Source organism: Babylonia areolata, chromosome 4 (genome assembly GCF_041734735.1).
Source record: "Babylonia areolata isolate BAREFJ2019XMU chromosome 4, ASM4173473v1, whole genome shotgun sequence".
NCBI classification, from domain to species: Eukaryota; Metazoa; Mollusca; class Gastropoda; order Neogastropoda; family Buccinidae; genus Babylonia; species Babylonia areolata.
Genome location: NC_134879.1, coordinates 4,060,814 through 4,085,907, shown reverse-complemented (window position 1 = coordinate 4,085,907; position 25,094 = coordinate 4,060,814). Strand labels below are relative to the sequence as shown.

Here is a 25,094-nt window from a genome sequence, read left to right as displayed (position 1 = left end):
CAGGTCTGTTTCACAAACTCGTCTGGGTGGGGGTTGGTTTGTTGGTGGTTGTTTTCAGTACGAATTGATGGAGAACTGCCTGGAACGAGTCGTGCCCAAGCGGGTTCACACCACCATCGAGCAGGTGTCCGACATCGTCTACCACAATGTCATTGGCTTCCTGAAGACTGAGGTCCTAGACCCAGCATTGGCTCCCAGTCCAGTAAGGATTAAAAGAGATTATCTTTATTCAGATTCAGTATTTCTGAAAATGGAAAAATCGAAAATTAAGGTAATTTTTTTTCTTTTTTTTATATTTGTGTGTGTGTGTGTGTCAGTAGATGTGTGCGTGTTCTTTTTTTTTCTTCTTTTTTCTTTTTCTTTTTCTTTTCTTGAAGATTGAGATGTATTGCTTTTGATAATTTTATTTGATTTTTTTTTTCTAGTTTTTATGTCGGAATCAGAGGCATAGATGAGACAGATGATTACTTTCAGAATGGATGGATGAAATTTTGGAACAAAAAATTGTTTCAAACACACATGACTTTAAAGTTACACAAGCCAGCATGTTTATATTTTCTGTCTACTTCGAAGATGCACACGACATGGTTGACAATATGAATTGCTGCCAACAACAACAAAATTCAATTACAAAGAGAAACTGCCTTTCAAAACAGTCCAGGGTAATGCTCTGATTTATGAAATGCCTATTTAAAAAAAAAGTTATTCTTTTACATCATTTTCAGTGGCTAAGTGTTTGTGAAAAAAGAAAAAAAGATGTTTTTATTCCACAGCGTATGTTTTTGGTGTTAGATCCAAGCTATTGTTCATTCTTGGTTGGCAGCCTTTGATACTTTCGCCCGTAGTGGTGTGCAGTTTCTTAGGAAAGTGATGCATGCTGGCATGTGTGTTGGGATATGATTTTGGAACAAAGAAAAGAATACGTCTGAATTGCCCCCCCCTCCCATCTTCCCCGAAGTTTCATCCATGGCATCAGATTGATACTCTTTACGCTTGTGCCTGTTGCTGCTATGGTAACAAGTGTCTGGAGTAAGTAAATGGATACAGTAGTGTTACATACTTCTGGCTGAGACGGTAGTCACAGGTGCGTGCCAAGCTTAACACTCGATTATGCATGTATAACTTTCAGTCTCAGTATCTAACCCAGCTTCAAAACCCTTAACCTGCTACAAGTCTGCTTTGTAACCTGAAAAGTGCACTAGATATTGATGTCTGCATGTTTAGAAAATCGAGCATGTGTATGGGGTGAAACCTGCATGATGTTTGTGTGTTTGTATCTATAGAAAAAGGAGCATGTGTAAGGGATGCCAGCTGCTCAGATTTGAAGGAAGAACTCTTGACTTCTACTTTATGTTTTTTGCTCTATACACATAATTTTTGTCCCTGTTCATATTTTCAGTAACAGTTGCAGAAAAGTATATCTATGATGTGGCATAAATGATTTTTTTTTAATTCTGGGGAGGTGGGAGTGTGGGGGGGGGGTGTAATTACCCTCCCCTCCCATACCCATCCCCACCCACCAAAGAAAAGGGGAAAAAAGTTAAGTTGCTGAATCATATACTTGGATTTTGAGGTTGGCATCTCTTAAATCAACGCATTTGTCGTGGTGGTGGTTTGTTGGTTTCTTTAGCATGCCGGAAACCAGTTTTTGCTCAGATTTTTTGCTTTTTTTCTTTATTTTTCTTTTCGTTTGTTTTTGTTGGGTGGGTAGACATGATGTACTGTACCATGCCAAACCTTACCAACCTATGGCCAGTGTGTTTGCTTTGTCTGGCTGGTTTTTGTGGCCACTCGGCCTGAGAATATCAGACAAGCCAAACCGTGAACTTGCACGTTTTCTTACACGTCCCGTCCTGATGGAGACTCCAGACTTTGTGACGCAAGCGATCCGATTGGAGCCTGGTTATAAGGTGTCCCCGGCGAACCGTTAGTTTGTAGACCTCCTGGCAGTGATGAGCGAAAGTGGAGAGGAAGGGTGAAGGACAGTGGATAGAGAACTGAGGACCCTGACGCACACCTGGAGTGCCATTCAGAGACCGGGCCAAAACAGACCACACTGGCGGCTCTTCATTGCCGCCCTACGTGTCAGTGGGCATTATAAGCAGTGAATAAGTAAGAGCGCTGATTTGCTTAGGCAGGGCAAGCGCCTCAGATCTCAAAGACTGAAAAGCTGTTGATGAAAAAGGAGGAGAGAGAGAGAGAGAAAGAAAAGCCATAACAGAGCAAACTGACTTGCCACGGTTGCTGAGGTATGACAGGGCGAACACACTGAACCCAAAAGGGGGTTGAAAAAAGCTGCACTGTTTTTGCCTGTTTTCTCTCTTTTGGTGTGTACGTTTACCTTCTTGTTTGTTGTTGTTTTCATTGCATATGTAAAATAATAATGATAATAATGGATACTTATGTAGCACACTATCCAGAAACCTGCTCTAGGTGCTTTACAAAAACGCTTTGTTAACATAAAACATTCCATCCATGTTACATACACACACCAAAATATGACTACACACAAACACACACACACACACACACACTGCATACATACATTTTAACAATACATGTGTATCTATCAGCTACCCTAACACATACGCACACATAGGCAGGCACAAACTTACATAAACTTACATTTCATAAAATGTGTTATTGGTTTTAGTTACGCATGAATGTTATGTTTCTTGCACTTGTAATGTCGTATACTTGCACTTTTTAGTCATTAGTCAAGCTTCTGAATTATGTCTGTATATGAATACAGAGGTGAATGTGTTCTTAGTTCGCCAGCTGTTCTCTTGCTTGCCAGTTTAACTATCCCTCGTTTATGTTATGCTAAGTCTCTACCAGTGTTGTTTTTTAAAAAAAAGAATGATCTCCTGTTGATGTGTTATCCCCTTGGCACTTTTAATGTGCTTTACTTTGATGTTACCCCATCTGCTACTGTTGGTTTGGCCATTATTTTGATTTGCTCATGCCTCTGCTTGTTTGAGAGTTTGACCATTTCTATCATTGATGTTACATTTGAATTTGTTTTTTCTTTTCGTTTTTTAAACACCTGAACTGTACTACTTTGTTTAACATGCTCGTGGTTGTCTTTCTTTAACTGCTTTACGTTTGCAAGTGGTCTTTGTCTAGCTGCTTAATAGTTATTTGCAAGCGCTCTGATACAGTCGTCACCTCACTGATACAGGTAAGTACCCAGGGGCTGCAGGCTTGGTATTCCTGTCCATTTCATTCTGCACCTCATCTTTTACATGGGTCTGAGAATTTTCTTCTGCATCTGCATTTGCAGTTGAATCCTGAGCAATCAGTTGATGAATTGTCTCACAATATGAAACGTTTCCTTTCAGCTGACGCTGATGAACAGCACACCCATGGAGGCACATGAAAGAACCCTCAGAGTGGAGAAAAAAATCCAGAAGACAGTTGAGGAGTGAGTATTCTTAGCTTTAGTTTCTGTACATATTGTTTCTCCTGAGTCTGTCAACCACAAGGACAAGAAAACAGTTCAGTCTCCCTCTGAGTCTTAAGAGTGGACAGCTGCTGAATATTCCCAACTCGGTTGTTGATTTTGTTAAGAAAAAAAAGAAAGGAAAAAAGAAGAAATATTGTAAGAGCAACATCGGAATTTGGTTTTTAATACTGAAAAGCTAAGGAGCAGATTCTAAAAAAAATTTGTTATCCATCTTACTCTTCCCTAGTTTCCCAGTCACACACACACGCGCACACAAAAGAATACCACATGGACATATTTTGCATGCAACAGCTCAGAAGCAGTCACTAGCCTCCTTAGTGTGGGATGAAAAGATCACGTGCAAGAACATGTAACAAGAAATCTTTTTTTTTTTTTTTTATATATATACTTTTTTTTTTTTTTTTTTGCTGTTGTTGCTTATATTCAATTAGTTGGGAGATAGCCTTTGAAAAGCTGATTGTCTACAGCAGTAAAAAAAAAAAAAAAATTACCATTTCTATCTTCTGTTTTAAGTAATGTGTGCATTTGTTGTTGTTTTTTTCAGGTCGCACCTGCTCATACAGCCGCTCATGCAGGTGGGGCTGCCGAAGGGTACATTCAGTACATACAAGTTCGCTGTGAGGATGGCTGTGACTTACTTGAGAAAAAATGTTGGCAAATGGATGTCGACAGGCACCACTTATCGTAAGTATTTCTTTGTGCCTTTTTAAAAGATTTTAAAAAATTTTTTACATGTAACGCTTTTATTCAGAGAAAATGTCTGTTTCTCTCTACCTTTGATTCACTGGTTTCAGTGTGTGTCAGTGTCTGTTCCAAGGATCAAAAGCATTTTTCCATAACCTGCCGAATGCTGACCTGGATTACGAAATCTTTAACGTGTGTGCCTGATTGTTTGTTATTTGTCTACACATGAAAGAGATTAAGGCACTAGCAGACCTGCACACGCCTTGACCTGGGAGACAGTTAATGTACTGGAAGGGCCAGACATTTTATGGGCGCGGAATAGTAAGACAGGGTTGAACCTTTTTACTTCCAATTTGTTTATGTAGAAACACGCTCCCCAGTGACCAGGGGCTTGGGATATTTTAACAATGACGTAAACGTAGTGGAGTGATGGCCTAGAGGTAACACGTCCGCCTAGGAAGCGAGAGAATCTGAGCGTGCTGGTTCAAATCACGGCTCGGTCGCCAATATTTTCTCCCCCTCCACTAGACCTTGAGTGGTGGCCTGGATGCTAGTCATTCAGATGAGGCGATAAACCGAGGTCCTGTGTGCAGCATGCACTTAGCGCACGTAGAAGAACCCATGGCAACAAAACAGTTGTTCCTGGCAAAATTCTGTAGAAAAGTCCACTTTGATAGAAAAAAAACTAATAAAACTGCACGCAGGAAAAAATACCCCCAAAATGGGTGGTGCTGTAGGTAGTGTCACTCTCCCTGGGGAGAGCAGCCTGAATTTCACACAGAGAAATGTGTTGTCATAAAAAGAGAAATACAGATAACTCAGAGGGTGAAGGGTGAGGGTTGAAAAAAAGGTCTGTTTTCATGAAATTGACAGATCCACTCACACAGAACACCGTGCCGGCTTGTTGGTGCAGGAGATATTGCTGTCTTTACATTTTTATGATGGCGGTCTGTAATGTCCATTTCATCTATCTGCTTTTCAGATCACTTCATGATTGCAGTCATCTGAATAGTCTGCACTTTTTGAATAATTGTATTACAGTTTGACTAACAGTATTTATTGTTCTTGAGCATCAGGTATAGTTTCTTAATTAAACAGGCTGGAATTACAACCTTTTTCATGTTTTTTTTTCTATCACAGGTGCCTTCTACAAGAAGTTGTCTCTTGAAACTTCCAGACAGGCACAGGAGCTCCAAAAGATGGGCAGACAGGAGCGTATGAAATGGGATAAGAAAAGACAGCAAGAGGAAGAGTTGGAATCGGAGCCCAAGCCAGAGCCCAGCTTCCTGGACTATTTCTATAATTTGACCTTTGTGCCGAATAACAGCAGGCTGCCCATGGCTGAGAGGAATGACGGTGACCCTGTGCCGATCCTCGGCCACCTCACATTGAAGATGGTGAGCCAAGAGGCGTGCTATTGGGTGTTTCCCATCTTTGATGTCTTTGGTGGTGGCCAAAAGGATGAGAGCCCTGCAGCGTTAACAGATGCTGCCGATCAGCCGGCTGCGGAGGTTGGGGAGAGACAGCCTGAGTCTGGTTCAAGCAGTCCGCTGTCTGTCGCTTCTGACCCAGGCCCTGCAAACAGCAGGGAAGAAACGGGCATGGACTTGGGGTCCAGCGCACAGGAATGGCATAGCTCAAGTAGCAAGAGAACGAGGAAGAAGCTGAGGCGGCAGAGGGCGAAAGCTGCTCGTGCCTTGTCTTGGAATTGCTTACCGGAACCCGAATGGGTGATGGGAGACCCATCTGCGGAAGAACACAAGGCAGATGGTGGTGACGGAGCAGGGGAGATGTCCCTGTCTGCTGCAGAAATACTCGTGTCCTCCGGAGATGCTCGTTCAGCGTCAAGGGGTGTTTGCAAGCGCGACTTAGTTCCTCCTGAAGAGAAACTTGGATCAGGCTTGGTCGTCTATGTCCTGAGGGATATGCAGGTAAAAGAGCTTTGTCATTTTTTGTTGTAAACTCCCCCGACACAGGCGTGTATGTGCATGTACATACACACACTTGCGCACACATTCATTCACACTCTGACACTCACAAATACACACACTCACTCTGTCACTCTCCTTCTTTCCCCTCCCTTTTTCCCTCCCCCCCGTGTGACTTTACATATTGACTTCTTCCCCTCCCTTTTTCCCTACCCCCCGTGTGACTTTACATATTGACTTCTTCACCTCCCTTTTTCCCTACCCCCCGTGTGACTTTACACATTGACTTCTTCACCTCCCTTTTTCCCTTCCCCCCCGTGTGACTTTACATATTGACTTCTTCCCCTACCATTTCTGAATTTCTTCACATACCAAGATTCTGAAAAAAAAATTTTTTTTTCAAAATTCAAAGAAATTTAATCCTTTTGACCCTTTTGGGGCGTGCAGGATACGATAACAATATATACTCATTGAATCACAACTTCAGTCCAACGATGTCTACGAAACGCGCAAAAACGCACACCCATGCACGCACACACACACACACTCGCTAATGTTTTGTAACAAAACAAATCATGCTTAAACAAAGACGACAAGTATGTTTTACATGTAACAAAAGTTACACACCGTTTCCAAGTTTTATGAATTTACTTAGATTTTTTTTTAGATTTTGAATTTTTTTTTTTTAGATTTGTAGGATTTAGGTTTTTAATTTTTACACTTGATGGCTTACTCTCCAGTTTTTTTCTGAGTTTTCTTCATGTTGTCTGTGAGTCTATAAAATGGTGTTAAAATTTATGCTTCAATCTCCTGTGCAGGACATGATGTATGACCTCCTTGTGACGGAGAAAGATCTGGATCAGAAAGAACTGAAGACCCTACTTTCCAGCATGGTGAAAATGGTTGCCGACAAAGATGTAAGTGGTTCATGTCTTCTTGGGGCAACTATGAGCCAGCAGTTTGTGTGTGCTTCTTTTCATCTGTTTTGAATTAACTCACTCAGTATGGCCAGTCCTCTCTTCTCCTGTACACAGACCACTCGGATGTCCAGTGGGTGTCTGAATGACCCAACCTTTAGCTTCCGTCGTCAGAATTGTGGTATTCTTTGTCAGCATTCACGTCTTCAGTATAAGAGCCTTCCACTTGCAATATTTTGATGATAGTAATTGGGGTGAAACGCTGTTAACGTCGTCTCTTTCGCCGTTCGTATGGAAAGAGTTAAGTTTGATAGTTACGAGTGGTGAGAGTGTGAATTTCTTTATATTTTTATTTTTATGATTTGTACTTACAAGTTTTAGCCAGCAGTAAATCACCCACATGCACGCATAAACATGTGCACATACTTGCATACACACACACACGTGCATGCACACACACTCTCTCTCTCTCTCTCTCTCTCTCTCTCTCTGTATGTCTAGGGTGGATGTTTCAGAGACTAAAAAACCAAGTTCAGATGGTCCAGTTGTGTTAACTGGATTTGCAGATAGACCTGAGAGGAGTGATTGATAAAAAAAAAGTAGTTTTCTCATTCTCATTTGGTCATGCTCAGATTGCTTTTGTACACTCTCTCTCTCTCTCTTGCTCTCACTTTCGCTCTTTCTGTCTTTGTCTGTCTCTCACCTGATCTCTCATTCAACCCCCTCTCTCTCTCTTTTTTTTAAAAATCTGTTTTTCTACAACTCTTCAGCACCTATGTTTCTTGGCTGGTTTATGACGGAGTAATTTGAAATTATATTGATTCAAAAGGCGTGTGATACCATTCATGAAACACTATAGCAAGCATATTGCATGAACACATGTGTGCAGGAGCTGGCTATGAAGATGCTGTCGGTGATCCTGTATTCATTTGAGGAGCTTGCTGTTGCTATAAGTAAGTATGTGTGTGTTTAAAACACTCCTGTTCTGTTTTTGTCTGTTTTCTTTCTCTCTCAATTTCCTCCCCCGAATGTGTACTGAGAATGTTTGGACGGCAGAAGAAGAGGGGTATGAATGCATGGCTGAAGTATCTGCTGCTCTGAACTGTTCATTGAATGAGTAACTCAGTGATTTCCAGGAGTCTATTTTGTGTACATTATTGAGTTTTATGTTCATTTTCCTGCCTGTTGGCAGCCAGTACTTTTTTATTTGCCGGGGGGGGGGGGGGGGGGGGGGATTTTTTTTATTAAAATTTTTTTTTTAACCTATGGGAATTGCATATGAGACATGAATGCTTTGCCTCTCTTGTTCTAGAATTATTCTCTCTTATCCACAACAATACTAGTAATGTTGCACAAAAAAAAACCCAGAAAATTGTTGACCACCTTTTTTTTTTTTTTTTTTTAACCTGCTTCTGCTGCTGCTGTTTCGTCACTAATTATTCCTTCCTGATAATTCAGCTGCCAGGTTGGCTTTCTACAACAATACTATACAAATGAGTAATGTTGCGAAAATTTTTTTTACCACATTTAAAAATTATTTTTTAACCTGCTTTCTTGCTTCTGCTGCTGCTCTGGTAGTATTCCGCCAGCCCAGCCAGTGGACAGAGGACGTGGAAACTCTCTTCTTTGAGCTGTGGCTGACGGCGGGACCAGAGGCATTGGACTTTGAAACCCTGTGCGGATCGGTGAGGCTGGGCCATGTGGATAAGGCTCCCCGGTGGGAGGAGTCCCTTGGGACGTACAAGGAGCTGCTGGCAGCTCTGCTGAGGTCCGGGCTGTTGAGCCTGGTGCAGTTGCAGCTGAATCTCATGCCTTCCAACCGGGTGAGGAGGAGGAGGGGCCTTCTGTGTGTGTGTGTGAGTGTGGGTTTTTTTTTGTTTGGTGCCACAGCACTGTCCTTTTGTTCCACACGTCTTTGTTGTTTGTTGCCTGTTTGATTCTCTCTCTCTCTCCCTCTCTCTTGATTCTGTCTCTCTCTGTCTCTCTGAGGACATATATATATCTCTCTCTCTCTCCCTCTCCCTGTCTATCTTGATTCTGTCTGTCTCTCTGTGTCTCTCTGAGGTCATATATATATATATATATATATATATATATATATATATATATATGTATGTGTATATATATATATATATATATATATATATATATATATATATATATATAATCTCCCTCTCTCTGTCTTGATTCTGTCTCTCTGAGGACATATATATATATGTATCTCTCTCTCTCCCTCTCTCTCTTGATTCTGTCTGTCTCTCTCTGTCTCTCTGAGGACATATATATATATATATCCCTCTCTCTCTCTCTTGATTCTGTCTGTCTGTCTCTGTCTCTCTGAGGACACACACACACACACACACACACACACACACACACACACACACACATATATATATATATATATATATATATATATATATATATATATATATATATACATACACATATATATCCCCCTCTCCCTCTCTCTCTCTTGATTCTGTCTCTCTGAGGACATATATGTATACATCTCTCTCTCCCTCTCTCTCTAGGTATATGTAGTTGTATTTGATAAGTTTCAGTGTGTTAGTCTTCTCTGCAGCCCACCTTTGTTTTTTTTAGTTCTCTGGCAGTTGCACCCATGTTAATGCCTGACTTGTTCAGAAGTTGGTTGAAACATTTGTATGGCATTAACTATGTTTCTCTCTTCTTTTTTATATATAATAATTGTTGCACAGTATGATTATTTGGTATGCACCTGAAGAAAATAGGCAGTGTGTGTATAGGAGGCATTCTCTGTAGTTTATTTTATTCAGTCGGCATTCAAAACCAAAACAATGTTTTCACTTTCAGTCTCATTAAATTTATTTATGGAGGGGGAAGAAACGAGTTGTGTAAAGTGTGCCCACAAGAGCAGGTATTTGACGAGCTCTTTAAAAAGACCAAAATATGTATTCATTTACCTGTAACGTTATGGAGAATGTATGTGTATAGTGTTGGTAAGAAAAGCTTGCCAATTGCTAATTGTATGATGTTGGTGACTTAAGTTTTCTAATGTTTTTTTGTTTGTTTTTCTCTCACAGACTTGTCCTCCTGAGGAGTATATTGTGCGGATGTTCCAAGAACTGAAGGAGGTAGACAATAACCGCTGTTGACACTGTTTTGACTGGTGGCCCTGCCAGACCTGCCGTAGTTTCTGTGATTCAAGCCCCCTGACTACGGCACTACGGCCGGCCGAGTAAAGAAAAACTATGATTTTGCCCACTGCGAAACCTGAAACACACACACACACACACACACACACACACACGGCAATTCCTAAGAAGCACTGCACACATTCGTCTCTGAAGAATTCGTCACTGAAGATGAACTGTCATAGCATTTGATGTCAACGCTCCCCCCCCCCCCCCCCCCCCACCACCCCGTTTGTCAGTTCGGCTCACTTCACTGGAGTTACACACACACACACACACACACACACAGAGACCTACATTTAAAACAATACCCCCACGCACAACTGTGTGCTGGAGTTGTGCTGGATCTGGATCACACATTTAGCAAAAATTACTTTGTAGCACCACAGTGCAACATAATACAAACTTTGTTGCAAACAGCGTTAAGCCAGACTTCTTCAGCCAATGATAAGGCAGAGCACTGACATGGCTGCAGTGATGTTTAGATCTGGATCTAGATGTTCATTTTTCATGCATGCATGAAATATTGTTTTCTTCAAATGCACTTGCGACCTCTGTCTCTAATTCGGATGGCCCGGTACATTTCACTCTCTCTCTGTCTTCGTGGAGCTGAATTACAAACACATACACATGTACGCACAAACACACACACATGCACACAGTCTCTCTCTCTCTCTCTCACATGTACACACACGCGCGCACATACACACACACACAGTTGTACTGAAAAGAATACACATGCACTTACACATGCATTTACACACACATTATGTCTCATACTCGCGCACGCGCGCACACACACATACACACAGCTGAATTGAAAAAAACACATACACACACTCTCTGAAACACACACACACACACACACACACACACACACAGCTGCACCATAAACAAAACACATAGCTTATAAACTCTGCTTCTGTTTCTTCCAGGCTGAAGCTTGATGAAGTGAGATTAATGTGGCATGAGTTTTTGCTTGAATGTTTGTTCACGGTGAGCAACACAGAGATTTTCCTGTGCTGTGAGGACTGACTGAAACTGCCGTAATGGTGGTTAGCTGTTGTATCAATGTATGTATACAGTCTTCACTGTTGAGAAATGTGGCCTTATTCACTGGAACATGTTCAGATTGGCAGCTAAAGACCAGTTTTTACCCGATGTCCAATGTCATGTCAAAAGCTTGTTCCCCAACCTGGTTGTGCTCATTCCTTATTCATTCCAATATTTGTGAAAATGTGCCTCGCTGTGTACGATGGTTTTTTTGTTTTGTTTTTGTGTGTGTGCATGTGTTTGTTTTTTTTAGTTCATATTAAGTTTCCATGTGCTTTTTTTTTTAACACAACTTTTGAAGAAATACTGGCTAAATTCTAACATGTGTAATTACACTAGTTAGTTACTAAGTTAGGTTGTTTTTTTTTGTTGTTGTTTTTTTAAGGAAGAAGGGTGATGTTCAGGATTTGACTGGTCGAAAATGTGGAAGTCTCGATGGTAGAGAAGATGTGAATGTATTGAATCAAGACATTTTTAGGAACACAGTATGGTGGTTTTGCTTATGTTAATGCATTTGATTATGACAATTTTAGGACTGGAGTGTGGTGGTTTCAGTGTCAGTCACGTCACATATCAAGCATGAATTTTTCTGTGTTATGAATTATGAATACCTCATGGAACATATTTCACTGTGATCTCAATTTCTAGTCAGTGTTCATATTGTTGATTTGTAAATAATATGTATGATTCATACAGTATGACATGTACAGGTTCAGATTGCGTAGAATCAGTTCTGTCTGTCTATCTCCTCTGATGCAAGCAAAACGTGTGCTTTTGTTCTCTCAAGGATGGATTACTGTGATTCTCCTTTGGTTGTCCTTCCCAGTTATCCGTTAGACTTCATGTTCAACAAAACCAGAATACCAATAGCATTCGCGCTGCTAGATATAATAATGTTTCTGCTCTCCTCCAAACCTCTTGACTGATTGCCTGTGAGTAGCTTTCTGAACTCTTCCATATCTACACTCTTGTCTCACCAGCTGCACTCTTCTTCTGAAGTTTGACTTCTCAGAATACTTCACATTACAACTAAGACTTGTTGACAAAGGCCTTTTTCTTTTCAAGCCTCAAAGTCATGGCAAAGACTCCTTGACAACCTTGGACACTCACTCGCTTGCCTCTTTCAATCTGCCAGTTCTGGCCTCAAGACTCCTCTCTTCTCTCAGCATGTCCATTCAAACCATATATATTCCTGTACATACAGTATGCTTGGCTATATATTTGTACAAGTGTATTTGATAGTGTGTGTGTAGGGATGTGGTATATTCAGAGATGTGAGAACTATGCATAACTATGCTTGCTTTTCCATTATTTAAAAAAAAGAAAAGAAAAGAAAAAAAAAAAGGTTGCTGTCAGTTGAGCGAGATTGTCGCAGAAAATTCCCAGAGGCCATTGTGGAGATATATGCAAATCCAGAGGAGGGGGTGAGGGGGAGGGGGGGGGGACTATGGTATGATGTTACTGACAACAGCTGTTGCAACAAAAACAAAACAAAAAAGCTACTCTTTTTTCATCTGTCCTGATAACGAAAGGCCCATTTCCAATCTGTTCTTTGCTGATGGAACCAGCTCTTGTGCCAAACATTTGGCGTTACTTAGATCCGGCTGAGATTCAGTTCTGAGGCGTTTTGATGAAATCTGCCATGCTTTAAATCATAAACATTAAACACACTTTGAATTAAAAATAACAAACAGAAAAGAATTCTTACAGAGTCAGGGAAGTCTGGAAAAGTCTTAGAAAAATTAGAAAGCCATTTCAGTGCTGGAAAAATCATGGAGGGATATTTTCTGCCCTTTATGGTCTGGTAGAGTCATGGGAAAAATTATCGAAGCATTTCCAGAGTTGGAAACATCTTGGGGGAAAAAAAATATGCTCAGCCCTCCAAGGTGTAGAAAAGTCTTAAGTACCATTCTGGTTCAACAAACAGTTTTATGCATTTAAAGCAAACAAACAAAACTTTAACCTCGATACTGGCATGTCCGCCGTTCTCGTTCACCAGTGGTCATAGCAGACAAAAGGCACAACTCTGCTGTTCTCAGATTTCCCCCTCCTAGGACTCTGGAGAAGGTGGTGTGTGGGGTTTTTTTGGTGGTGGTTTTTTGCTCTCTCCTCCTTGATAGCTTTCCAGTCTTTTCTTGCCTCTTAGTCCTTTTTCTCAGTTTTTTTAAAATATTTATTTTATATATATATATTGGGAATCATGAAGCCTGGAATTCTTAGAATAATCATGTTTCTTTTTTTTTTTCTCATGGTAAGTATTTTCAAAATCTGCTGTTCTCAAATTTTCCATCCTAGGGCTCCAGATAAGGTGTTTTTGTTTTGTTTTTTTCCTATCCTTAACTGCTTTCCAGTCTTTAATTCTTGCCTCCTAGTCCTTGGTTATTTTTTCTTGGGGATTGTAAAGCACGGAATTTAGAAACAATCATGACTTTTTTTTCTTCTTTTTTTTTTCTTCCTTTTTTTTCATGGTAAGTATTTGCAAACATTTTTTGTTGTTGCTGCTTTTGATGTCTTATCTCATGCATGACACACATACAAACTAAACAAGACAACAGAAAAGGATGAGGAACAAAACTGTTTTGCTCAGCCAGTCTTACAACCGTTATCAGCAGGGCCAGATTTCACGCATGTATCAAGGAACATAAATTGTTACGATATAATTTCACTTTCTGTGTATGGATATCATTGTTAAACACATTGACCTTGCAGGTTAGGGATAGAGGGGCATGCCCTCTGGATTGTGTTAATTTGTTAACCCTTTCAGTGCCAAGCCAATTTTATGTTCATTAACAACTGGTTGATTTCGGTATAATTCTCAATGCTTTTTCCCTCATCAGAATGGCAGGGAAGCCCGCTGAGGCTGTGAACTACGCCAGGGTTAAATGGGTTAATCTACATTTTGCAGTTCACACAGTCTTCTGGCCTCATTTTTTTGGCTAAGAAATGTAAAAAGAAAATGGCACCTTCATTTCTTTTGGGATAATGCTGCTCGTCGGACTTACTCTGACCATAGCAACATTGATTGGTTGCCTGTTGTTTTATTTTTTTCTGCTGTGTGCAAGGCCTTCCATATACTGCTCTCTCAGCCAGACCAGAAAGGTTGCCCCGTGTCTCACTAAGGTAAACCTGCTGGGACCGTGTGCTCAGCTATGTAAATGGCAGCGCACAGTTGAAGCTGAATGCAGTTGTGAGGCAAGGATGACTGACTAGAATTCAGACGTCTGTTGTTGGTGCCAATGGTGGTGAGCCCATTATAAGTCGGAACTTCGGCAGACAGCGGTTTGTACATGTATGGTCCTTGGATGCTGATTTTCCACACAAGCGCCCCTGGCCTGCTAAAATTTGAACCTAATATACAGATAGCAAGAATTGAAGAAAGCTGAGCTGGTCATTTTTGCTGTATCTGTTCTTTTTTTTCTTGAACTGTGGGTCATGTCTGAAATTTGTTGTTCCTTAATTTGTGTCAAGATTGTACTGTTTGTTTATGATGAAACCTACTTGGAGTGCAGTGAAATAAATTATTTCACAGCTCTCCAAGTAGGTTTTATTGAATCAGTTTTTGGACTTTATTCTGCAATAGACTGCATGAGTGCTTTGATGAAAAAAAAAAAGTGATTTATTCTGCAGTAGACTGCGTGAGTGCTTTGATGAAAAAAAAAAAGTGAACATCACCGTTCTTCTTCACCAACAAAAAACCCAAACAAAATGTCCCAGACTGTGTGGCTCTTCATCCTCTGCTTTCATGGTGACCTCAGTTGTAATTAATCTCCCTTCACTTCCATGCTTGGGGTGAGTCCTGTCAAGGTCTTCAATGTTGGTAGATTCATGGGGGAATGTCACTAGAGGGACTCACTGGCTCCCCCACAACTAAGCTGTTACTGTCGTCTGTAGGGAGCTTATAAAGGAGCTTATAAGTATACGAAATCAGAACAGGCACTACTGAACACCACTGAAGTGACCCTGCAGCAGTGCGGAGTGTCCTCTGGTATGTGGCCTCCTGGGGAACCTAATATTGATAATTCCCTGGGACTACAAACTGCTGTGGCTGTGAATGGGGGACTCGCAATGAGCAGTGTGGGAGTAATGCCACTAAATGGTGCAGATGATTGGACAGCAAAAAAAAAAAAAAAAGAAAAGAAAGAAAGAAAAAAAAAAGTGATTGTGGCAAGTTTGAAACCAGCCAGTTGCAAATGAAAATCAGATGGTGCCTGTTCAGTTATTGGGTGTCTGTGGCATAATCTGGTTAATTCATGGACACAACTGTATTCTCAAGTCAGACCCGTTTCCTTAGAGCAATTCAAATATTCTCTTTTTCATTTATAATGAACTCTTTTAGAATTGTTCTCATTTAGATTTTGTGCCATTTTGACAGAATACATGGACAATTTTGTAAATTTTGTACTTTTATATGTGTGAGTGGAAACTTAGCATGGTTATTTGTGATTCTCAACAGTAAATACTATTACTGCTGATTTCTCTCTCTCTCTCTCTCTCTCTCTCTCTCTCTCACACACACACACATACACACTGACAGAGGAGTTGAAAAAAGTGAGAGCTGGTGAGGGTGGGGTACCATAAGTGTAGAAAGGAAGGAGCAGAAAGACTGAAAATAGAGGTGGTTTGAAAAGCAAGGGCGACAGTCAGACATGTTCGTTAATATCTTTGACAAAGAAACTGAGCTTCAGAAGTGACAAAAGATAAGAGAGATGGAGACACCTGTCCAGACACAAAGAAAAGAAAAAGTTTATGGGCAGTTCTGTGAGAACCAAGGTCAAAGTATTCAGGGGCTCAGCTGGAAGAAAAAACGTCTCTCTCTCTCTCTCTCTCTCTCTCAGTCTCCGGATTGTGCTGTCCAAAGAAGACATGGTTACTCAAAGGTTCTACAAAGCGAGAACAACATTACAAGACGGGGGAAATGCTGTTGTATGAACTTGATTAAATACACACACACAACACTCAGATTAGTGTATTTAAAACAAACCAAATTGTATCATAAGTTTCCACACAAATGATCATTTTTATTGGTCGACTTCAGTTCTGTGAACGTCATACATTGTCAGAATGCTAATTTTTTCATACATTCTTGCCAACTATTCTCTCTCTTTCTCCCAATACATCAATTATCATCTTACATCACTTCATGATATGTAACGTAATTCTTTGTATTTTTCCATTGGGGTCTAAAAAAATCACTGACATAAATGTTTTGGGGTTCTCAATCTTTTCTGTTAAAGAAAAGAAAAAGAAACACCAATAATTTTTGGGGAAGGAAAGTTTACGTTACTCTGTTAGAAGTCCTACAAGTCAATATTCCTTGTGACCCCGGTGCACTTGGTAATAAAGACATATTCTATTCTATTCTATTCTATTCTGTAACATCCAAGATAGTTGATGGACTGTTGCAGAACAACAGCACACACTGCAAAAAGAGTACAATTCACTTGCCAGTTGGTGCTCTTAAGAAGTCCACATAAATCAAAACTGCTTCCCTGCCCGTCTGTGACGTGAATCCACACACTTCAGCTCACTTAAGGTGCAGAACCTCAACACACTTTGTATTTTAGGTGTATCTATGACATCACAAGACATCTTTTCAACAAGGCTTCAGATGAGGATATGTTTTTTTAAGACAACCTACAATATAGTCTATTCTAGGCTGGAGGACATAAGCCTTCAGCTCCACTTTTTTTAATAACAGGCGAGCCTCTCCTTGATTTGATTCCACCACGCACACACACACACCTTATTCTTCATTGACCAATTAACTCCCTTTACACTTAGGCCAAGTTCAGCTAAAAGCACCACCTGGTAAAATTTGGCATGTGAAATTCCCGACCCCCCCACTTGTATTTAGAAAATGAATGAATATCAGAGTGCTTCTCAACATACCCAAGTATGTAAAAGCCCACACACAGACACGAGTCAGCTTGAGAGATCTGCCCTTGAACGCAGGTGGAGAAAAAGACGAAATCAGCATAAACGGAAAAATTCAAATGCCGTAGTAGCTTTTATTCTAAAACGACCAGACGATTCGTGCCACGTATGGTAAGCAGCTTGTCATTCACCACCGCTGCTTCTTCATCAACAAGTCGCCTCAGATCGCTCATCATCACCGTGTTCTTGAGGGCCTCTGCCAGAGGAAGGCTCTGCACAGCGCTGACAAAAAAGCGTGCGGTCTTGTTCTGCTGACGAAGCTTCCTTCGGATAGCGGTCTCGCAGGACACCTGCAAGGAATGCGGCTGAGACATCTTCTTTGACAGCTCGGGCGCCAGCACCTTAGCGGCCAAGTTTCTGTGCTCCTTGGTCACTCTGCATCCAATGCTGAGAAGGATTTCGATGAGAAGCGAGGATTTATGTTTGATGGCCAGGGTCAATGGGTCCGTTTTCATGTATCGGTAGAAGTACATAGGAACGACGTAGCTTGGAGCCATGGGAAGCATATGCCAAATATGTTCTTTGTAGCCATCGGGGCTGCAGTTCGCACTGAGCATGACCAAAGCAGTGAAATCACATCGATTCTGGAAAGCGTGGCACAGAGGGACGTCGAAAGGATGGATGCATGGCATCCTTCCGACTCGGGTCCATGGAATCTGTTCAGGCATAAGATGGTCCACCAGGAATATCATAGTCCTTCGCTCGCTGCTCTTGCTAGAAGGATTACGCCTGTTGGGTTCAGGGGGATGCATGCTCATAGCCATGGCCATCTTGAACGCTGTGCGAAAGCTGTCGGGATCATTTTTCACCAACATGTTAACGACGGTGACGTCCTTTCTCACGGCAGCTGTGAGCAGAAGTTTGGAGGAACAGAAGATGGAGAGTCTACAGCAGTAAAAAAAAAAAAAAAATACCATTTCTGTCTTCTGTTTTAAGTAATGTGTGCATTTGTTGTTGTTTTTTCAGGTCGCACCTGCTCATACAGCCGCTCATGCAGGTGGGGCTGCCGAAGGGTACATTCAGTACATACAAGTTCGCTGTGAGAATGGCTGTGACTTACTTGAGAAAAAATGTTGGCAAATGGATGTCGACAGGCACCACTTATCGTAAGTATTTCTTTGTGCCTTTTTAAAAGATTTTTTAAAAATTTTACATGTAACGCTTTTGTTCAGAGAAAATGTCTGTTTCTCTCTACCTTTGATTCACTGGTTTCAGTGTGTGTCAGTGTCTGTTCCAAGGATCAAAAGCAGTTTTCCATAACCTGCCGAATGCTGACCTGGATTACGAAATCTTTAACGTGTGTGCCTGATTGTTTGTTGTTTGTCTACACATGAAAGAGATTAAGGCACTAGCAGACCTGCACACGCCTTGACCTGGGAGACAGTTAATGTACTGGAAGGGCCAGACATTTCATGGGCGCGGAATAGTAAGACAGGGTTGAACCTTTTTACTTCCAATTTGTTTATGTAGAAACACGCTCCCCAGTGACCAGGGGCTTGGGATATTTTAACAATGACGTAAACGTAGTGGAGTGATGGCCTACAGGTAACACGTCCGCCTAGGAAGCGAGAGAATCTGAGCGTGCTGGTTCAAATCACGGCTCAGTCGCCAATATTTTCTCCCCCTCCACTAGACCTTGAGTGGTGGCCTGGATGCTAGTCATTCAGATGAGGCGATAAACCGAGGTCCTGTGTGCAGCATGCACTTAGCGCATGTAGAAGAACCCATGGCAACAAAACAGTTGTTCCTGGCAAAATTCTGTAGAAAAGTCCACTTTGATAGAAAAAAAACTAATAAAACTGCACGCAGGAAAAAATACCCCCAAAATGGGTGGTGCTGTAGGTAGTGTCACTCTCCCTGGGGAGAGCAGCCTGAATTTCACACAGAGAAATGTGTTGTCATAAAAAGAGAAATACAGATAACTCAGAGGGTGAAGGGTGAGGGTTGAAAAAAAGGTCTGTTTTCATGAAATTGACAGATCCACTCACACAGAACACCGTGCCGGCTTGTTGGTGCAGGAGATATTGCTGTCTTTACATTTTTATGATGGGGGTCTGTAATGTCCATTTCATCTGTCTGTTGTTAGATCACTTCATGATTGCAGTCATCTGAATAGTCTGCACTTTTTGAATAATTGTATTGTATTACAGTTTGACTAACAGTATTTATTGTTCTTGAGCATCAGGTATAGTTTCTTAATTAAACAGGCCAGAATTACAACCTTTTTCATGTTTTTTTTTCTATCACAGGTGCCTTCTACAAGAAGTTGTCTCTTGAAACTTCCAAACAGGCACAGGAGCTCCAAAAGATGGGCAGACAGGAGCGTATGAAATGGGATAAGAAAAGACAGGAAGAGTTGGAATCGGAGCCCAAGCCAGAGCCCAGCTTCCTGGACTATTTCTATAATTTGACCTTCGTGCCGAATAACAGCAGGCTGCCCATGGCTGAGAGGAATGACGGTGACCCTGTGCCGATCCTCGGCCACCTCACATTGAAGATGGTGAGCCAAGAGGCGTGCTATTGGGTGTTTCCCATCTTTGATGTCTTTGGTGGTGGCCAAAAGGATGAGAGCCCTGCAGCGTTAACAGATGCTGCCGATCAGCCGGCTGCGGAGGTTGGGGAGAGACAGCCTGAGTCTGGTTCAAGCAGTCCGCTGTCTGTCGCTTCTGACCCAGGCCCTGCAAACAGCACGGAAGAAACGGGCATGGACTTGGGGTCGAGCGCACAGGAATGGCACAGCTCAAGTAGCAAGAGGACGAGGAAGAAGCTGAGGCGGCAGAGGGCGAAAGCTGCTCGTGCCTTGTCTTGGAATTGCTTACCGGAACCCGAATGGGTGATGGGAGACCCATCTGCGGAAGAACACAAGGCAGATGGTGGTGACGGAGCAGGGGAGATGTCCCTGTCTGCTGCAGAAATACTCGTGTCCTCCGGAGATGCTCGTTCAGCGTCAAGGGGTGTTTGCAAGCGCGACTTAGTTCCTCCTGAAGAGAAACTTGGATCAGGCTTGGTCGTCTATGTCCTGAGGGATATGCAGGTAAAAGAGCTTTGTCATTTTTTGTTGTAAACTCCCCCGACACAGGCGTGTATGTGCATGTACATACACACACTTGCGCACACATTCATTCACACTCTGACACTTGCAAACACACACTCACTCTGTCACTCTCCTTCTTTCCCCTACCTTTTTCCCAACCCCCCGTGTGACTTTACACATTGACTTCTTCCCCTACCATTTCTGAATTTCTTCACATACTGAGATTCTGAAAAAAAATTTTTTTTTTCAAAATTCAAAGAAATTTAATCCTTTTGCCCCTTTTGGGGCGTGCAGGATACGATAACAATACATACTCATTGAATCACAACTTCAGTCCAACGATGTCTACGAAACATGCAAAAACGCACACCCACGCACGCACACACACACACTCGCTAATGTTAATGATTTGCAACAAAATAAATCATGCTTAAACAAAGACGACAAGTATGTTTTACATGTAACAAAAGTTACACACCCTTTCCAAGTTTTATGAATTTATTTAGATTTTTTTTTTAGACTTTGAATTTTTTTTTTAGATTTGTAGGATTTAGGTTTTTAATTTTTACACTTGATCGCTTACACTTGATCGCTTACTCTCCGTTTTTTCTGAGTTTTCTTCATGTTGTCTGTGAGTCTATAAAATGGTGTTTAAATTTATGCTTCAATCTCCTGTACAGGACATGATGTATGACCTCCTTGTGACGGAGAAAGATCTGGATCAGAAAGAACTGAAGACCCTACTTTCCAGCATGGTGAAAATGGTTGCCGACAAAGATGTAAGTGGTTCATGTCTTCTTGGGGCAACTATGAGCCAGCAGTTTGTGTGTGCTTCTTTTCATCTGTTTTGAATTAACTCACTCAGTATGGCCAGTCCTCTCTTCTCCTGTACACAGACCACTCGGATGTCCAGTGGGTGTCTGAATGACCCAACCTTTAGCTTCCGTCGTCAGAATTGTGGTATTCTTTGTCAGCATTCACGTCTTCAGTATAAGAGCCTTCCGCTTGCAATATTTTGATGATGGTACTTGGGGTGAAACGCTGTTAACGTCGTCTCTTTCGCCGTTCGTATGGAAAGAGTTAAGTTTGATAGTTACGAGTGGTGAGAGTGTGAGTTTCTTTATATTTTTATTTTTATGATTTGTACTTACAAGTTTTAGCCAGCAGTAAATCACCCACATGCACGCATAAACATGTGCACATACTTGCATACACACACACACGTGCATGCACACACACTCTCTCTCTCTCTCTCTCTCTCTCTGTATGTCTAGGGTGGATGTTTCAGAGACTAAAAAACCAAGTTCAGATGGTCCAGTTGTGTTAACTGGATTTGCAGATAGACCTGAGAGGAGTGATTGATAAAAAAAAAGTAGTTTTCTCATTCTCATTTGGTCATGCTCAGATTGCTTTTGTACACTCTCTCTCTCTCTCTTGCTCTCACTTTCGCTCTTTCTGTCTTTGTCTGTCTGTCTGTCTCTCACCTGATCTCTCATTCAACCCCCTCTCTCTCTCTTTTTTTTTAAAATCTGTTTTTCTACAACTCTTCAGCACCTATTTTTCTTGGCTGGTTTATGACGGAGTAATTTGAAATTATACTGATTCAAAAGGTGTGTGATACCATTCATGAAACACTATAGCAAACATATTGCATGAACACCTGTGTGCAGGAGCTGGCTATGAAGATGCTGTCGGTGATCCTGTATTCATTTGAGGAGCTTGCTGTTGCTATAAGTAAGTATGTGTGTGTGTGTTTAAAACGCTCCTGTTCTGTTTTTGTCTGTTTTCTTTCTCTCTCAATTTCCTCCCCCGAATGTGTACTGAGAATGTTTGGACGGCAGAAGAAGAGGGGTATGAATGCATGGCTGAAGTATCTGCTGCTCTGAACTGTTCATTGAATGAGTAACTCAGTGATTTCCAGGAGTCTATTTTGTGTACATTATTGAGTTTTATGTTCATTTTCCTGCCTGTTGGCAGCCAGTACTTTTTTATTTGCTGGGGGGGGGATTTTTTTTATTAAAAATTTTTTTTTAACCTATGGGAATTGCATATGAGACATGAATGCTTTGCCTCTCTTGTTCTAGAATTATTCTCTCTTATCCACAACAATACTAGTAATGTTGCACAAAAAAACCCCCAGAAAATTGTTGACCACCTTTTTTTTTTTTTTTTTTTTTAACCTGCTTCTGCTGCTGCTGTTTCATCACTAATTATTCCTTCCTGATAATTCAGCTGCCAGGTTGGATTTCTACAACAATACTATACAAATGAGTAATGTTGCGAAAAATTTTTTTACCACATTTAAAAATTATTTTTTAACCTGCTTTCTTGCTTCTGCTGCTGCTCTGGTAGTATTCCGCCAGCCCAGCCAGTGGACAGAGGACGTGGAAACTCTCTTCTTTGAGCTGTGGCTGACGGCGGGACCAGAGGCATTGGACTTTGAAACCCTGTGCGGATCGGTGAGGCTGGGCCATGTGGATAAGGCTCCCCGGTGGGAGGAGTCCCTTGGGACGTACAAGGAGCTGCTGGCAGCTCTGCTGAGGTCCGGGCTGTTGAGCCTGGTGCAGTTGAAGCTGAATCTCATGCCTTCCAACCGGGTGAGGAGGAGGAGGGGCCTTCTGTTTGTGTGTGTGTGTTTGTGTGTGTGTGAGTGTGGGGTTTTTTTTGTTTGGTGCCACAGCACTGTCCTTTTGTTCCACACGTCTTTGTTGTTTGTTGCCTGTTTGATTCTGTCTCTCTCTCTCCCTCTCCCTCTCTCTTGATTCTGTCTCTCTGAGGACATATATCTCTCTCTGTCTCCCTCTCTCTTGATTCTGTCTCTCTGAGGACATATATCTCTCTCTCTCCCTCTCTTTCTCTCTCTTGATTCTGTCTGTCTCTCTGAGGACATATATCTCTCTCTCTCCCTCTCTCTCTTGATTCTGTCTGTCTCTGTCTCTCTGAGGACATATATATCTCTCTCTCCCTCTCCCTCTCTCTTGATTCTGTCTCTCTGAGGACATACATATATATATATATATATATATCCCTCTCCCTCGCTCTCTCTCTTGATTCTGTCTGTCTCTCTGAGGACATATATGTATGTGTATATATATATATATATATATATATATATATCCCTCTCCCTCTCTCTCTCTCTCTTGATCCTGTCTGTCTCTCTCTGTCTCTTTGAGGACATATATATATATATATATATATATATATATATATCCCTCTCCCTCTCTCTTGATTCTGTCTCTCTGAGGACATATATATATATATATATATATATATATATATATATATATATCCCTCTTCCTCTCTCTCTCTTGATTCTGTCTGTCTCTCTTTGTCTCTCTGAGGACATATATATATATATATATATCTCCCTCTCTTTTGATTCTGTCTGTCTCTGTCTCTATGAGGACATATCTGTCTCTCTCTCTCTCTTTCCCTCTCAGTCTCTTGATTCTGTCTGTCTCTGTCTCTCTGAGGACATATATATATATATATATCTCTCCCTGTCAGTCTCTCTCTCTCTCTCTCTCTCTCTATGAAATATTACTTTATTTTCAACAGGTATATGTAGTTGTATTTGATAAGTTTCAGTGTGTTAGTCTTCTCTGCAGCCCACCTTTGTTTTTTTTTTAGTTCTCTGGCAGTTGCACCCATGTTAATTCCTGACTTGTTCAGAAGTTGGTTGAAACATTTGTATGGCATTAACTATGTTTCTCTCTTCTTCTTTTTTATATATAATAATTGTTGCACAGTATGATTATTTGGTATGCACCTGAAGAAAATAGGCAGTGTGTGTATAGGAGGCATTCTCTGTAGTTTATTTTATTCAGTCGGCATTCAAAACCAAAACAATGTTTTCACTTTCAGTCTCATTAAATTTATTTATGGAGGGGGAAGAAACGAGTTGTGTAAAGTGTGCCCACAAGAGCAGGTATTTGACGAGCTCTTTAAAAAGACCAAAATATGTATTCATTTACCTGTAACGTTATGGAGAATGTATGTGTATAGTGTTGGTAAGAAAAGCTTGCCAATTGCTAATTGTATGATGTTGGTGACTAAGTTTTCTAATGTTTTTTTGTTTGTTTTTCTCTCACAGACTTGTCCTCCTGAGGAGTATATTGTGCGGATGTTCCAAGAACTGAAGGAGGTAGACAATAACCGCTGTTGACACTGTTTTGACTGGTGGCCCTGCCAGACCTGCCGTAGTTTCTGTGATTCAAGCCCCCTGACTACGGCACTACGGAGTAAAGAAAAACTACGATTTTGCCCACTGCGAAACCTGAAACACACACACACACACACACGGCAATTCCTAAGAAGCACTGCACACATTCGTCTCTGAAGAATTCGTCACTGAAGATGAACTGTCATAGCATTTGATGTCAACGCTCCCCCCCCCCCCCCCCCCCCCCCACCCCACCCCGTTTTGCTGAGATTACGTCAGCCGTTTGTCAGTTCGGCTCACTTCACTGGAGTTACACACACACACACACACACAGAGACCTACATTTAAAACAATACCCCCACGCACAACTGAGTGCTGGAGTTGTGCTGGCACAACTGTGTGCTGGAGTTGTGCTGGATCTGATCACACATTTAGCAACAATTACTTTGTAGCACCACAGTGCAACATAATACAAACTTTGTTGCAAACAGCGTTAAGCCAGACTTCTTCAGCTGATGATAAGGCAGAGCACTGACATGGCTGCAGTGATGTTTAGATCTGGATCTAGATGTTCATTTTTCATGCATGCATGAAATATTGTTTTCTTCAAATGCACTTGCGACCTCTGTCTCTAATTCGGATGGCCCGGTACATTTCACTCTCTCTCTCTCTTCGTGGAGCTGGATTACAAACACATACACATGTACGCACAAACACACACACACGCACACACACACAGT

General features: G+C 41.4%; 2 protein-coding genes across 2 annotated transcripts; both read left to right on the top strand.

Moving 5' to 3' along the window:
* The first annotated feature begins 63 nt into the window (after positions 1-63).
* Positions 64-10,327, top strand: LOC143281534 (uncharacterized). Its single transcript, XM_076586748.1, has 8 exons — positions 64-202; positions 3,342-3,424; positions 4,011-4,150; positions 5,291-6,081; positions 6,897-6,995; positions 7,885-7,948; positions 8,574-8,818; positions 10,061-10,327. The coding sequence occupies exons 1-8, from the start codon at positions 68-70 to the stop codon at positions 10,130-10,132; spliced, it is 1,629 nt and encodes a 542-aa protein (XP_076442863.1). The 5' UTR covers positions 64-67; the 3' UTR covers positions 10,133-10,327.
* Positions 10,328-18,132: 7,805 nt separating this feature from the next.
* LOC143281533 (uncharacterized) lies at positions 18,133-24,573 on the top strand. The gene is made up of 6 exons (XM_076586747.1): positions 18,133-18,264; positions 19,408-20,192; positions 20,873-20,971; positions 21,863-21,926; positions 22,545-22,789; positions 24,286-24,573. The coding sequence occupies exons 1-6, from the start codon at positions 18,150-18,152 to the stop codon at positions 24,355-24,357; spliced, it is 1,380 nt and encodes a 459-aa protein (XP_076442862.1). The 5' UTR covers positions 18,133-18,149; the 3' UTR covers positions 24,358-24,573.
* Positions 24,574-25,094: the final 521 nt, after the last annotated feature.